Source organism: Eptatretus burgeri, chromosome 14, assembly GCF_056783735.1.
Source record: "Eptatretus burgeri isolate ZD-2024b chromosome 14, Ebu_testis_v1, whole genome shotgun sequence".
Taxonomy (NCBI): domain Eukaryota; kingdom Metazoa; phylum Chordata; class Myxini; order Myxiniformes; family Myxinidae; genus Eptatretus; species Eptatretus burgeri.
The window spans coordinates 40355967-40372983 of NC_140974.1; the positions used below are offsets into that span (position 1 = coordinate 40355967).

At 44.4% G+C, this 17017-nt stretch overlaps 1 protein-coding gene across 4 annotated transcripts in view; it reads right to left on the minus strand.

The window, feature by feature from the left end:
• The window catches only part of ROCK2 (Rho associated coiled-coil containing protein kinase 2), a 73122-nt gene extending 60111 nt beyond the window's left edge, over positions 1–13011 (minus strand). The window contains exons 1-7 of one of the 4 annotated variants that reach the window (XM_085854451.1): positions 12993–13011; positions 12375–12430; positions 11852–11998; positions 9041–9122; positions 1677–1777; positions 591–728; positions 89–264 (exon numbers count right to left, since the gene is read on the minus strand). In XM_085854451.1, the coding sequence (XP_085710577.1) occupies positions 89–264; positions 591–728; positions 1677–1777; positions 9041–9122; positions 11852–11944 (590 nt within the window). In that variant the 5' untranslated portion in view covers positions 11945–11998; positions 12375–12430; positions 12993–13011. Of the gene's footprint in view, positions 1–88; positions 265–590; positions 729–1676; positions 1778–9040; positions 9123–11851; positions 11999–12087; positions 12255–12374; positions 12782–12992 lie in introns of those variants that run through there. The other 3 variants (XM_085854452.1, XM_085854453.1, XM_085854454.1) reach the window with 3 other exon arrangements.
• Between the last annotated feature and the right edge of the window lie 4006 nt (positions 13012–17017).

A 17017-nucleotide genomic window follows, 5' to 3' on the forward strand; every position in this document is an offset into this window, starting at 1 on the left:
GAAAACGACGAACACGAGCGTCAAATCAAAGGGAATCAGAAGAGCAAACATGGCGAGGAGAGAAATCTGTGCAATTCCCAGGGTGCACCTGTGGATGAAGCCCATGGAATGGATAGCATCAAGTGCCAACACAACCTCGGCCGTGTAGAAGCGCGCCCACTTCTCGGGCACATCATAGTTGCTCATAAGGTTCACCAGGTCACCGCCTGGCATGTATTCCATGACCATATACAAGCATCGATCATCCTGAAAGGCGTAGTATAGCTGAAGAGAGAGAGGGAGAGAGGGGAGGGAGATTAAAGAAAACTTAAAATGAAAGACCAGTCATAGACAAACTCGTGAGACTTCTCCTGCACACTCAAACATGGAACGTTTGGGAATTAAATGTAACATTAAATCGGCTATTTCTGGATGGTGGGATAAATATAAGCAGCCTGCATCTAAGAGTTTGAGTTATTTCATTGACAACCAAACGAGTAACATTGTGAGACTTCCCATTGGAGAAGTTTCACAACAAACAGACAGAAACAATAGTTGTGGAAACAGCAGAAGATATCATATTGAAATTGCAGTGTGTGGTACCTACACACCTGTACAACCCAGTGACTATTGGCAAATGCCATGATGTCCCTCTCCTCCCAAAAGAATGCCGAGTCAGAGCGCTTGATCATCTCAAATTTGCTGAGAAGCTTCATGGCGTACACCTTCTTGCTGGTTGTATGCCGTACCTTGCACACAGTGCAATGCAGTTTCAAGCAAACAAAAATGGATATAGCATCCGGCACAATGAAACAATGACTGCCTTGAGCTTTGGAAAGTTATAAGACAAATAGAGTACCTGGTCAGCGACACAAAATGGATTCTAACTTTCACAAGAACTGCATATTATATTATATTATAAAGATGCTACGTACAGGTTCCCTAGTGTGATGGCCCTGAAACAATAACGACAATGAGAAGAAGAAGACTCCTGCATCCATTCCATTGCCCCCCCCCCTGAACATCAAAGAACCAATGGATGCCAGAACTGCAAGTTCCACTTGAAAATCTTTGCCCAAACGTTTAAACTCCATGAAGAGGAGTACAGTCTATTTTGAAAGCTTGATACTGCCAAAAGCGACAACCATGCTGATTCAGTCACTCAGCAAGAAAAGTTAAACTTTCAAGCCATGCTCAACACTTTGCCTCTAATCCCCCACCCTGAGCCCCAGAACAGCATAAAGCCATTAGAAAGAGCCAAAACATCCGCCTACCTACTCGCAAGGCCAACTTAAAGTTGGAACATCCTGACAGCACTATTAATTTAAATAGATGACCTGAAGTGGTAAACAACCCTGTGTGGTGGAACCACTCCAGAAGGCAGGAATTTAACGACACAGCAGGCAAGAGAAGCAAATACCATCCAAGAGTGACATACAATTAACAAAGTAATAAAAACAAGATGCAGCAAAGTTTTAAATAAGTTTTGTAAAAGCAGACATGAAGGATGCAATTCAACTTGACATTGAAGTCTCCACATATGCATGACTACAATGATGTTCACACTTGAAAACATTCCACAAGGAAAATATGATGAATCACATGGATAAATAGGAAAACCCACGAGGATCATGACAGCAGCTTGGAATTGTAGCCTCACAGAATGGGAGAATTGTCCAAATGTCACACCGACTCACCAATTGCACTTCCCCAAACGCGCCTCTGCCGATGACCTTTACCACGTTGTAATCCTCAGCACGCATGCGCAGGTTTTTCGCTTTGCTTACTACCTTTTGATCTGCAAGGGTCAATACCAATATAGTTCAGCAAACATCTAAAAGCCTGGGATACTTTGTTTGCTGTACTGAAAATACAAAGTTTAATCAGAGCTTTCCGGAGAAAATACTGCAGATATAAACATGCATGAAAAATATAAAATAAAATTCTTACCAGAAAACAAAATGCATCGAATCAGTGATTGGGAAATTTTTTATAAGTGCAAGAACAAAACCGTGCACACAGATTTGATGTGAAAAAAAAAAAAACAAGCACAAAGTACATCCCCATGCCAAATAAACAAATCCTCCAGCACACGACATCGCCGGGTTGCCTTCGGCACCCTGCGATGCTACCGTGCAGCACATGGAGACAGAATTAGGAGGGAGCGGTGTACAATAATTGATTAATTGCAAAATTAAAATAAAAAAATTAATATCATTAAAAAATTGATTTCTCAATCAATTGCCGAATAGCATAGCTCAACCACCACGGTTTCATCCGAATCTGTAACATTTTGGAAATTTATCAAAAAAAGTGAATAATCGATTGATTGATGAATCGACAAACAGGGAGGACAAAACACAGAGAGTGCAGAGAGTGCAAGACCAGAAATGAGGCGGAAGAAGACAAAGAGACCACCGACCTGTAGGTGATGGTGAAGTGATAGGCCCATCGACTTGGCTTCATCAAGAAAGATTCCAATGATCTTGAATGGTTTCCACCGCATAAAGCTGAGCAATATATGAGGCAGGGAGTTAGTCCAGAGGCGAGAGCAGTGCAAGGGTCAATACCAATATAATGACCCTTGCACAGTATTCCATCAAGCTGCACATGAAAGCCTTGGATGTAATTTTGGAAGATCCATATTGAAGAATAAAGCATACAGTGGGGAGAACAAGTATTTGATACACTGCCGATTTTGCAGGTTTTCCCACTTACAAAGCACGTAGAGGTCTGTAATTTTTATCAGAGGTACACTTCAACTGTGAAAGACGGAGTCTAAAACAAAAATCCTGAAAAGCACATTGTATGATTTTAAAATAATAAATTTGCATTTTATTGCATGAAATAAGTATTTGATACATCAGAAAAACAGAACTTAATATTTGGTACAGAAACCTTTGTTTGCAATTACAGAGATCAGACATTTCCTGTAGTTCTTATCCAGGTTTGCACAGACTGCAACAGGGATTTTGGCCCACTCCTCCATACAGATCTTCTCCAGCTCCTTCAGGTTTCAGGGCTGTCGCTGGGCAACACAGACTTTCAGCTCCCTCCAAAGATTTTCTATTGGGTTCAGGTCTGGAGACTGGCTAGGCCACTCCAGGACCTTGAGATGCTTCTTACGGAGCCACTCCTTAGTTGCCCTGGCTGCGTTTCGGGTCGGTGTCATGCTGGAAGACCCAGCCACGCCCCATCTTCAATGCTCTTGTTGAGGGAAGGAGGTTGTTGGCCAAGATCGAGATACATGGCCCCATCCATCCTCCCCTCAATACGGTGCAGTCGTCCTGTCCCCTTTGCAGAAAAGCATCCCCAAAGAATGATGCTTTCACCTCCATGCTTCACGGTTGGGATGGTGTTCTTGGGGTTGCACTCATCCTTCTTCTTCCTCCAAACACGGCGAGTGGAGTTTAAACCAAAAAGCTCTATTTTGGTCTCATCAGACCACATGACCTTCTCCCATTCCTCCTCTGAATCATCCAGATGGTTGTTAGCAAACTTCAGACGGGCTTGGACATGCGCTGGCTTGAGCAGAGGGACCTTGCGTGCGCTGCAGGATTTTAATCCATGACGGCATCGTGTGTTACTTATGGTTTTCTTTGATACTGTGGTCCCAGCTATCTTCAGGTCATTGACCAGGTCCTGCCGTGTAGTTCTGGGCTGATTCCTCACCTTTCTCATGATCATTGAGGATCCACGAGGTGAGATCTTGCATGGAGCCCCAGACCGAGGGAGATTGACTGTTATCTTGAACTTCTTCCATTTTCTAATAATTGTGCCAACAATTGTTGCCTTCTCAGCAAGCTGCTTGCCTATTGTCCTATAGCCCATCCCAGCCTTGTGCAAGTCTACAATTTTGTCCCTGATGTCCTTAGACAGCTCTCTGGTCTTGCCCATTGTGGAGAGGTTGGAGTCTGATTGATTGAGTGTGGACAGCTGTCTTTTATGCAGATAAGTTCAAACAGGTGCAGTTAATACAGGTAATGAGTGGAGAATGGGAGGGCTTCCTAAAGACAAAACCAACAGGTCTGTGAGAGCTGGAATTCTTACTGGTTGGTGGGTGATCAAATACTTATTTCATGTAATAAAATGCCAATTCATTATTTAAAAATCATGCAATGTGATTTTCAGGATTTTTGTTTTAGATTCCATCTTTCACAGTTGAAGTGTACCTATGATAAAAATTACAGACCTCTACGTACTTTGTAAGTGGGAAAACCTGCAAAATCAGCACTGTATCAAATACTTGTTCTTCCCACTGTACATGGCAAGTTGGAGTTGACAAAAAACAACAACGTGTTGGTCGGATTCCAAAGTGGGTTTTTGTTTTATTTATTTACCTTTACCAAATGTGGTTTAAAAAAAACCCACAAAAAAACGCTATTCAAGATGTCAGTGACAAAATACGCCAGAATATCGAGATAGTTGTTCATTGATGAGGTGGTCTTGCAGCTGTTCAGAACTCATCTCAAATGTTACAGTTCAAGTATAGACTCATCTCAACAATCGTGGAGCACCAAATAAGCAGAGATCAATCAAACTGACATGGCCAGGACCTGATGGACGAGTCACTTCATGCAACGGTGCTCAGCACTGGAATTCACTACAGGCTTTCTTGGCCTGACGAGATATCTCAGAGAATCAAAATTAATAACCAGGGTATTGCAGGAGTTGGTTTTGCATGAGGAGAGCTCGTGTCCTCATTTTACGAGCAACCTCAGCAATCGATCTTGTTCTTGCGAACTTGTGAGAAGATATTTTCCTCTTCAGCATGACAAGTATGTGCTGAACCACTGTAAACAGAAGGCCAATATCGTGACTCCCGTCTGCCCTTCTCATCAACGATACAAACCTGGTGTTGACTTGACGGTTAAGGTGGCTGGCTTAAGATCTTAGGCTCTTGAGTTGGAGCCCCTGTCGTGCTATTGAAATAACACCGTGGGTTGACTCAGCCTGTCATCCTTCGAAGGTAGGCAAATGAGCACCAGCTTGCTCATAACAGGGGCACTGCATCGGCGGCACAATCACGCTTCTAGAAAAATGATGCAACCAATAGGCACAGGCTGCATACGAAACAACATAAACGATATCTCATGGCACAAATGACCCTTCCAAACTCAAACAGTAATAAACATTAATGAAATGGGATACTGACCTCCAGCCGACGAAATATGATTGGATAGTTAACTGTACTCAAGCCTGTAGATCTGTAGGTCTGTGTCATAAGATGGTGTCATGTATCCGATTTAATTATATTTATTACGGTTCGAATTTGGTAATTTGTGGATATCTTGTATGAATGAAAACGATTCGAATTGAATCAAATCCTGCCATTTAAAATACTCAAAAGGACTGAGAAACATCACAAAGAAGTGGAAGAATGAATTGGAAAGCACAAATCGATTGATTCATGGTAACGTAAATATGGTCGACGTGATCAGAAGTGAAGTGATACTGTGTGCGGAATCCTGGAGGACGGCGACGTGGCCTTCGGTGAGGGAAAGCTCGTGACGTCACACAGCGAACAGACTAAACATAAGAGTGAGTGATTCCTTGCATATCGCTCCAGGTCTATCAGTGTGTGGTGTGTGGTGTGTGTGGTGTGTGTGGTGTGTGTGGTGTGTGTGGTGTGTGTGGTGTGTGTGGTGTGTGTGGTGTGTGTGGTGTGTGTGGTGTGTGTGGTGTGGTGTGTGGTGTGTGTGGGGTGTGTGTGTAGTGTGTGGGGTGTGTGTGTGGTGTGTGGGTGGTGTGTGGTGTGTGGGTGGTGTGTGGTGTGTGGGTGGTGTGTGGTGTGTGGGTGGTGTGTGGTGTGTGGGTGGTGTGTGGTGTGTGGTGTGTGGTGTGTGGTGTGTGGTGTGTGGTGTGTGGTGTGTGGTGTGTGGTGTGTGGTGTGTGGTGTGTGGTGTGTGGTGTGTGGTGTGTGGTGTGTGGTGTGTGGTGTGTGGTGTGTGGTGTGTGGTGTGTGGTGTGTGGTGTGTGGTGTGTGGTGTGTTGTGTGTGGTGTGTGGTGTGTGGTGTGTGGTGTGTGGTGTGTGGTGTGTGGTGTGTGGTGTGTGGTGTGTGGTGTGTGGTGTGTGGTGTGTGGTGTGTGGTGTGTGGTGTGTGGTGTGTGGTGTGTGGTGTGTGGTGTGTGGTGTGTGGTGTGTGGTGTGTGGTGTGTGGTGTGTGGTGTGTGGTGTGTGGTGTGTGGTGTGTGTGTGTGTGTGTGTGTATCCTTGTGAGTGGAATGGAAGTGAAAAGTGTTTTTAAAATTGATCTCACTTTCCATCCATTCCAGATTTTGACCACATTAAAATGGGTCTGTGGGGTTTCAGAAACAGAACGGGTCAAATCCTTGAAATCCAGGACACTTGCCATCTACAGAGTAGATCGTGGAAAATCGCATCATGTAATGCATCAAATTGCTCCAAGCTCCTAATTTGAAAACTGTAGCACTTACAAAAGCAATGTACTCAGCGATTCGTAGCTATGAAGATGAGGCATTCAATGATAGTCAGGAAAGTGAAAAAAAAAAAAAATATTTTTAGTGCTTTATCACAAATAAACTGTTGCGGTCTGTTCCAACTCAAGGCATTGCTGAGCAGGCCGAACAAAATGGCAAATTAATACCCCAGCGAGGTAACCGAAGAAACAGCATAAGACCCCAGAGAGTGAGGTGTCCGAGGATGTACCTGATAAAGGATACAATTAAATAAGGCCACTAATTATCCTCAAAAGGGGTATTTAAATGCACCCAAACACCCAATTTTCATTCATGCACTTCCTTGGACTTCCCTTAGTACGCATGCAAAGTTTGGGGCTGTTAGGTTTCATGGTTTTCATAGACCCCAATGACCCAAAAAACCCCGGTCACAAACAACAAGCAAACAGAGGAGGTTATTGCATGAAAGTGTACATCCTGGAATCATTGGGGAGGGTCGAATAGCTGAGATAGCAGAGACAGCTGAACTACAGGAGAGAGCTGGTAGAGAAATAGAGGCCGCCGACTTGCCTGCGATGTTATTGCAGCAGTCGTTGTATTTTGGCCTCAGATGGATTTGTTAGCACGCACAGCAGGAGATATGGTTTTGCAATGTCGTGTGTGTGTGCGTGTGAATCCTTGCGAGTTGAATGGAAGGGAAACGAGTTTTTAAAATTGATCTCACTTTCCATCCAATCCAGGTTTTGACCACATTAAAATGGGTCTGTGGGGTTTCAGAAACAGAACAGGTCAAACCCATGAAATCCGGGTCACTTGCTATCGATGATGAAGGCAACACCACCACCGAATATGGCTGCTCAGGTCTAACATTTCGGCCACGGGATGAAAACATTGCATCTCACCATCTGCATATTGATAACATGTACTTATTGTGACGTCTGTGTGAGGGTCTCATCAAGTGTTATCAGCGTTTGTTCATTTATTCCACTAAAACAGTTTTCATATTCATCCCCCCTCTCCACACAAGACCAGCCCACCACTCCCACCACCCCCCCCCCAAACAAAACAAAAAGTTTCCAAAATAACTATGAAATAAAAACATGTTTTCCTTTATCAGAATAAATGTGTGTTTGTATGTGTATGGCCTGATCCTGTGTTAAAGATGTAAGCATGTGCAGGTGTGCGCACGTGTTGCCACGTCTTCTTGGGAGGTAAATTGGCACCTTGCAAACAATGCCTGTAGAGTACTGGAAGAAGAACGAACACCCAAAGTGGAAAAGTCAGACCTGAACCTTCCCTACAGGGCAGTTTTGCCAGCTGATGCCGGCTAGTGCCAGCTGGTGCATAAAATCGAATACTAATTTCAGTCATTTGTTGAACAAACTGTTGGTCCACATGTGCCCTTTCATTTGACCCAGGTGCTGAAGGTGTGCATGCAGCACTTGTTAAACTACACCATGCACATGCAATTCCATCAGGTACATCATAGGTTGATGGATCAAGATTTGTATGGTGCACCAATCCCACTGAAGTGTTTTATTGCTCGTTGGCATGTCCAAATTCAAGCCTCAATACATTTTCACATTGGTGCCAAGTTGACATATGCAGTATATTTTTGGGTCATTGCAGTGGAGAAAAAAAAATTCGTGAAAGAGTAAATTTCAGGCTGATTGAGGAATCTGTCCCTCGGAGTCAATGGAGAATTATCATTGTGTAAGGACCAGGTCATTGACGAGAGGAACACAAAAACCAATCTCTCGTTTATCTGACTTATCAGCCATTCACGTCACCATGATAGTAATCCCTGTGTATTGATAACACAGGTCTGCAAAATGGAACTTTAAAAAAATTATTTTGATAATTTTGTTACTTTATACATTTTTGGGGTGCTAATTTGAAATATCAAAACAGTTTTTCTCCATCATGTAAGGTTTTCTTACAAATTGAAGATGAAATATACAAGAATTTTAGGTAAATTCCCATATGGTAAGACAAAATGAAACTAATAAAAATAAATTTGGTACTCTATTTAGCAAAGAGAAATGGCACAAATGCAATTAAAAAGTAAGACAATAGATTCTTTATAAGTGCTCCAATCATTTTTTAGGTTCAGCACCTCAAAATCTCTTCTTTCTCACTTGGAACTTTTTCGTTTGTGAGCATTTGGTGGACTTTCACGATGGACTCAACTTTGTGAAATTATAATGAACACAAATGTTATTGTCATCGTTTACGTAATCCATGACCGGCTGATTGGATTGCCCTGATTCCATCAGCCCATTCAAATGGTAATCTGATTTGATAACCGAAAACGAGAAAAATTGTGTGATCATTCAGCAAATCAGTGACACTAATTATTTCACTACACCGTCAAATATGTGACTGCTGGTCGTCGTTACACCATCCTATCAGAATATTTTGCCATGGAAGTCTAAGATACAACTTTTCAGCATATTGAGTATTGGACCCAATAATTTGGAGCTTTGGGGGGAAACATGTGTGAAAGGTCTCACAACTCGTTTTGCTAAAAATGCAGAATAATCTTACATTACAAGATAAACAAATAAAATGTCAAAGTTGGCTCCATTAGGGAATGAGGAGGATTCCATATTTCTGCAACAAAGATCCATCACTGCTTACATCGGTTCAAGAAGTTGTCAATGTTCTTGTTCTTGCGCAGGGCGGGAAAGTCCAGGTCATGAACAAGGGCATTAATCCCATCCTGTCAAAGAAACCAATATTATCCTGATAATCATTAAAAAGGATATTTTGTGAATGTTCTACCCAAAAAGTCCAACGTAAAACTTCCAAAATCGAATCAGGGTATTGATTTACAAGGCTTGCTGCAAGCGATGTGCACATAGGGAACACACACAACAGTACTATGCAGGAGATGCAGAATCTTGGAGTTCTGGTGATTGAACACAGAATATATAGTTGAGCCATAAAACCAAATTTTAAATTTTTTTAAAGAGCTTTGAACCCACATTACATTACAAGATGACTGTGCAATTCCACTTGAAATGTGGCTCTTACATCAGCGGTAAAACCCGCAACGTCAATACAGTGTTTAATCTCCACTCGAGACATTTTTCAACGACCCGTTAATGCCACATACTTTGGGGTGGAGGGGTGGGGGTAGGAAGGGGGGGGCGTGGAGAGGGGGGTTGGAGGGTGGGGAAGGGGAAGGGTGAAACGTTCTTGCAATATACACTAAGAAGCAAAAACCCCACTGCAAATGCAATAACTTCATATATATTCCATACAGAAATTGTTTATATAATCTTCAGGCAGATAGCATGGGTTTAGCAGTCAGACCGATGGTAGAATGCCAGAGAACATTTAAAATCATTAAAAAAAAAAAGTTAAAAATATAAAATAAATAATAAATATCCAGGTGTTCTATATTTAATGTGTTTGTTCTGTTTCAATTTTTTTTTTTTTTACTTTCAGGTGAAAATAACCCTCCAAACGTCACAATTATTATAGAAAAAAAAATATATACAATTCGCGTAAGCAACCAAGCATGCCTGAATGGAAGTAACTTTGCCAGCTATCCAAGGTGTTCTTTGCATAACCAATTTACAAATCCAAATTCTGATGTTGTAGATGCGAACTTGATGGATCTTTCTTTTTCTTAACAAACAAAAGGTCAGTAAAGGACCTTAAACAAAAGAAAAAGTAAAATAATAGAGCAGATAGATGCTACAGGTGGAAAGCAGAAGCGTACAATGAACCAGACACCCCGAGAGCAAACATTTACACTGGCTCTTCCGAGGACCGAGGTGGATACCAATCTAACCAGAGCAGCAGTACCAGTCTTTGCACTTTTTGTACATTATATACACCTCATTATCCCCACACTTTTTGAAAACAGAAGGTGGGGGATATTGTAATCGGCTCTGTCCGTCTGTTCGTCCGCCGTGTGATCTCCTAAACAGTTGGGCAGAAATTCACCAAACTTGGTAGTCATGATTGTCACATGGCACGAATGTGCAAGAGCTACACCGTTTTTGGCCCCATCCCTTGGGCAGGGTCAAAAGGTCAAATACCCCAAAAAAATGTAATTATGGGCACATTTTAAATAAAACGTTGTAGCTACAATCAACATTAGGGACGCATGACCTATGTAATGAAGTTTTGGATTTGACCCCTGGTTTGTGCTCACAGGGGTCAAAAAGGAAAAAACAATTTAAACTCAAAATTTGATATTGCGTCAATTCTGGTGGAACTTTTTGGAATCTTTCAACTTTGCTTTTGGTGTGAAGCGTGGGGATTTGCGATGGCACGCCATCGACTTCACTCTCGTTTTACTAGATTGTTGGAACGTCGTGAGCAATCATAGCGATCTTGTTCATAGACCTTTAAAAGATCACTCATAACTTTTAAAAGTGAAATGTTTGAAGAGTTTATAATTAGCTATCAAAATGTTTTATCAGTCCCCAGGACAAGATTTGAACTGACAGGCCCAAGGAAGGGAGATTGCTCATGTCTTCATAATATCCACCCTATGCTCAACGAACGTACCCCTAAATGACGTCACATGTTTACCGCAAGGAATTCTGTGTCGAGTTGAGGGAAACCCCATCATTTTGGTTTTCAGGTGTCGATTACAATACCAGCTGACGAGGCAGCGTGGAACGATATGAACTCTTCGAAAACTTGCTTCAAGTAAACTGCTGCACAGCAACAACCAAGAGAACTTCATCATTAAATTTTCATCTGTAACCATTGAACCAATGCTTCACCAGACTGGGTGGCATAAACGTCCACTCTGAATCCGAGAGGTCGGCGTTTTGGACCTGATCCCGGCCGAATCATACCAAAGACTAAAATGGTGCGCGCTACTCCCTTGCTCGACGCTGAGCATTTAAAAAGGATCGAGCACGGACAGACCAGAATAACTCGACAACCGCTGCACGGATTTGATAGGTCCAACGGCCTCCTTGTAAGTGAAGTCAGATTAATCCTTAGAGGTTACGGGTGAGCTCGTCTCAGAGCACCACCTGGTCAACCAGTATTGCAAGCAGCATCTAGAAACCAAGAGGGTGGATCAAATTACCCACAATTCCTTGCGGTAAACAAGTCCTGACGTCAGAAGATCCGAGGTGCATTACTCGCAGCGTTTATCGAATGATACCATCGAGAAAAACAAACAAACAAACAAACAAAAAAAACGCGATCGCATCCCACAAACGGGGATGTGCAAACATGACAGCCAGTGTAACGTCCTCTCTGGTATGACAGCAAGCTGCAGGACAGGATGATGTACGTAGCTCCCCGTCCCTGCCACAACATTAGATTACCGAACTAGTTTTATGGAGTTCCACTTCACCGGGTACAAAAAGACCACGACTCGGCTACAGAGAGTGTGGAGCAGCACCGAGTTATCGAAGCAAATGTATAGAGCCGATCACACCGGAGCATCATCGACTCCGAATGTGCACCTACCAGCAAGCATTCTGCGTTCAGCTCCGATTTGGGGTCACACATCAGACCTCCAAGCTTGCCAATCCGTACGTCCATGGGCTCCAGGGTGGACATGATGTACCGGGTTAGCGTTGCAACCTTCTACGCCATCCGGCTAACAAGGAACACCTACAGGAGCACCGAGGGAGGAAGGGCCGGCGTCAAAACACAAGCACAACGACACCCCGAGCGTTCTTGAGCGGGCCGTCATCATGCACCTGGACGTGGTGGACTCGCACCGATCAGGTCACGTGGTGGACTCGCACCGATCAGGTCACGTGGTTTCGGCGAGACCACCGGACGAGGCATTTGGCCCACGGCATGCCAGTTACATTCCTCGATACGAGGGTGGCCATGATGGAGATAAGGAAGATAAACATGACAACTACCGAAAGGGGACACGAGTTTGGTAACAAGGTGAAAAAAAAAAACAAACCAAAAACAAAGTGAGGAAATACATTCAATCACCTCAGCAAGAGGAAACATGACACATTTTTGGACTTACCAGCTTGGCACCAGTTAATCCAGCATGACGTCAAACGGCTGCGAGACCGGGAACCACTGGGGAATAAGAGTAACAGAGGAAAAAAATAATAATAATAAAGATATGCGAAGTCAGAAAGGCACAAAAGATAACCATAAAGTGGTACAAAAGGAGATGATCAACGATAGGTGGAAATAGAAAAGAGGGATCAAGACGGTGAGAGGAAAGTTAGGCCTCGGAGAATCTCTGACATGAAGGAAAGGAAACGTGAAGAGCAAGGAAATTGCACGAAAATCTCGAAAAAGCCGGACAGATATTCTGCAACGCTGGAGTTTTAACATGAAGTCAATATGTCTGCCAACTCCCGTCATGCCAAGCGGCACACGGCGGATTCTTCTTCTTCGACTTCACTATCTTCTTCTTCTTTTTCTTCTTCTTCGTGGTCAACTGTATTTGACGCACAGATCTACTGCATCGATAGCAAATTATGTATTTGCCACTCTGACGCAAACTTTTGACTTCAAACTTGTGCGATACCTTATATAATAATCGGTCTCGGAGGGCAATATCATCATCATCGTTATGACGACGTTCTCCCTCATTAATGGCATTTGTAAAAACGACAGGATCTACACATACCTTGACGTTCAGGTATTGGTGAAAAAAAGGTAGAATAATTGTGTTTATTTATAAATCCAAGGTTCTTTGGCTCACGGAATGACAATTCATCCTAAGTTCTTCCCTTCGATTCAATATCCTTTTCTCTTCCTTCCCTTTTCTCCATCCCTTCATTTTTTTTTTTCAAACTTTTTTTTTTCGTTCACACCTCTTCCTCACGCCGGTCCGTGAGTACGTCATTTATATGAACATTAAATTTACAAGTGGAAAATACAATGAATAAACCTGAAATGAGAGCGAGAGATGAACCTTCAGAGTTTAGGCTTTATTCCATTTGATTGGAGCCGCTTCTGTGGACACACCAGGAAATACAGGTTCAGCTAGGAGTACATAAGCAGAAACGTATACATGTGCAGTTAACCATTGCAGACTAATCCGCGTAAGCACGGAGTTCGATATAATCTCCATTCTCACCAGTCAATGAGCACCTTCAGTTAACGAGCATCAAGTGGACAGCCGATGTCAATAGCAATGCCCCGGGGACAATCACTCGTGCCGCAGAGAGACATCCCCTTATACGCGAGACGCACAACATGTGATCCCGCGTCATGTCCCTTGATTCACGTTAATTCACCACATTCTCCTCACCTTTAAAATGTAACTAGGGGCCCATCTTACACACCATGATTGCTTTAGCTCTATAGGAGTATACATTTCAAGCAACGCGGACTAATAGATCTACAGAAGCATACATGCCAAGCAGTGATTATTTTGAGTTGTAGGAGCATGGAAATGAGCATCGATATATGATATAATGGGCATATAGGAGCATGAGCAGCGAGAATGCCGATAATCCCCTTTACAGATTGAGTCGTCGAGGGGGCCTTATTCGTCGACCTCTCCGGGAGTAAACGGCAGTTTCACTTGAGGGAGACTCCCGATCCTCTTGGTGAGCCTCGACTTGTGCCGGGGATGACTCCTCGATCGCCCTCGGGGGGAACGCGGCAGCCCCGTCGCCTGGCGGAGTTCCTGGGGGGGAAATGTCAGAAGGAGGAGAGCCAGGAGGTGGTGTACCGGCGGGAGGAGTACCGGCGGGAGCCGGTACTCCTGAAGGTTCATCTCTCGCTCTCATTTCAATTTATTCCATTTAATTTTCTCGGCTCTCTCAACCAAAGATGGACAAGATCTACAAACCAGAGAGGTTCGACGCAGACCCAAACACGACTGACGCAGAAATGAAATGGTCACATTGGTTCTGCTCCTTCTCACACTATCTGACCATCATCGCGGAGGGAGCTGACAAATTTGCCGCTCTCGTGAATCATGTCTCGCCCAGCGTATACAGGCTCTTCTCGGGGTGCGACACTTACGAAGCAGCGATTGACGTGCTGCAGGCGCTCTACGTGAAGCCCAAGAACGAGGTATACATACGACATCTTCTCAACACACGCAAGCAAGCAGCCGGGGAGACAATCGATCAGTTCCTGCAAGCTCTGAATCAGCTGGGAAAAGACGGCAGCTTCCGGGCCGTAAGCGCCGAGGAACACCGAAAGGAAGCGACACGGGAGGCATTCATCCAAGGACTCAGATCAGCCCACATACGGCAACGCTTACTAGAGAAAGCGCAACCCACTCTTGACAAGGTAGTCGATCAGGCTCTCGAGCGATGGATACGGCTCAGCAGCAATCTGAGTCATTTGGGACACCGATGCTGCTCATGAACGCTGCTACGATGGGAACCCAAGGAACCCCACTGGCACAGACTCAGCCAGACATGAGGGATGGAGAAACACCCGAGGAGCCGGATACCCAGACCTCGTCAAACTCCTCAGCAACTGCTCCGGTCGGTAAATGCTTCTTTTGTGGGTACAAAAGGCATCCTCGTCAAAAATGTCCAGCCAGAGATGCCACATGCATGAATTGCGACAAGAAAGGGCATTATGCCAGGGTATGTAAATCTACTCTAAGGAGGAATAAACCCACTTCTGCGGCTCTCTACTCGCAAAATAAATTGACTGCAGCCTCGTCAGGGAATCTATCCAAGGCTATCATCAACGTGCGAATTAACGGGCATATGGCTGAGGCACTGATTGATACCGGTAGCTCTGAAAGTTTCGTCAACAGCTCGCTAGTGAAGGGCAGGAAATGGGTAATCCACCCGACTGACAATACGGTATGCATGGCCGCCACCTCACTACAATCCCGCGTACGAGGGTACTGCAATGTTGAATTGGACGTAAAAGGGTACACGCATCGGGATGTAAAGGTGCTGGTGCTTCGTGATTTGTGCGCAGACGTAATTCTGGGTCATAATGTCCTCAAGCAGCACACGAGCATCGAAATACCCTTTGGAGGAAGCAAGCCTCGTCTAATTTTAAATGCGCTGACCACCGCGGAGGTGACGTCCCCCAGCTGTTCGCTAACTTGTCGCCGGTCTGCAAACCGATAGCGATCAAATCGCGGCGATATACCACTGCTGACATGAATTTCATCACTTCAGAAACCAAGCGATTACTGGAGGAGGGAATTATAGAACCGAGCGATTCGCCATGGCGCGCACAGGTGTTAGTGACCAGCAGTCAGAACCATAAGAGACGGATGGTTGTCGATTATTCCCAAACGGTCAATCGCTTCACCCAACTCGACGCCTACCCCCTGCCGCGCATAGATGAGATGGTCGAACGCGTGGCCAATTATAAGGTATTCAGTACCATCGACTTGCGAAGCGCCTATCATCAAATTCCCATCCGAGAGGAAGACAAACCGTACACTGCATTCCAGGCAGGGCGGCGCCTCTACCAGTTCAGAAGGATACCATTCGGTGTCACGAATGGAGTAGCTTGCTTCCAACGGGTTATGGACGACATCATCTCAGATGAAAACCTCGAAGACACTTTTGTTTACGTGGATAATGTCACAGTGTGCGGTAGGGATCAGAGGGAACATGATAGGAATCTGGACAGATTCTTGAGCATTGCTGGAAAATATAATCTGACTCTCAACTACGAGAAATGCGTATTCTCGGCAAGGTCAATTGACCTTCTCGGCTACACGATAGCCAACGGCACAATTAAGCCTGATCCTGAGCGATTGCGCCCGCTCCGTGAGCTTCCACCACCTCAGGACTTGCAGACAATGCGCCGGGTGATCGGGATGTTCGCTTACTATGCAAAATGGAATAAATTGAAATGAGAGCGAGAGATGAACCTTCAGAGTTTAGGCTTTATTCCATTTGATTGGAGCCGCTTCTGTGGACACACCAGGAAATACAGGTTCAGCTAGGAGTACATAAGCAGAAACGTATACATGTGCAGTTAACCATTGCAGACTAATCCGCGTAAGCACGGAGTTCGATATAATCTCCATTCTCACCAGTCAATGAGCACCTTCAGTTAACGAGCATCAAGTGGACAGCCGATGTCAATAGCAATGCCCCGGGGACAATCACTCGTGCCGCAGAGAGACATCCCCTTATACGCGAGACGCACAACATGTGATCCCGCGTCATGTCCCTTGATTCACGTTAATTCACCACAAAACCAAGTACGAACACTGAAGAACACGGAACCCAATTGATTTTGCGCGCGAAGTGATGAAAATCAAAAAGCGATGTTGGTGATATTGTAACTAACTACACCGCCAGGGGTTGAAGACATGAATAATTCCTGAAAGGCGTTTTATATATAACAGCAGGACTTTTTATGACGAAGTATGAACACAAAAAGTGTCATAGTCGACAATTATAACTTGAAGAAAATCATTTTACTGATGTGAACGACAAATGTTTGGTCGTTTATAAAATTTTATTTCACCACGAGGAAATACCTGTAACGTTACATTCCTTGATACGAGGGCTGCTTCGCTGATGGGAACAATGAGATGGGGGGGGACATAGGGGGTGGGTGGGGGAGGGGAGATAAAGGGGGTGGGGGAGGGGAGATAAAGGGGGTGGGTGGGGGAGGGGGAGATAAAGGGGTGGGTGGGGGAGGGGAGATAAAGGGGGTGGGTGGGGGAGGGGGAGATAAAGGGGGTGGGTGGGGGAGGGG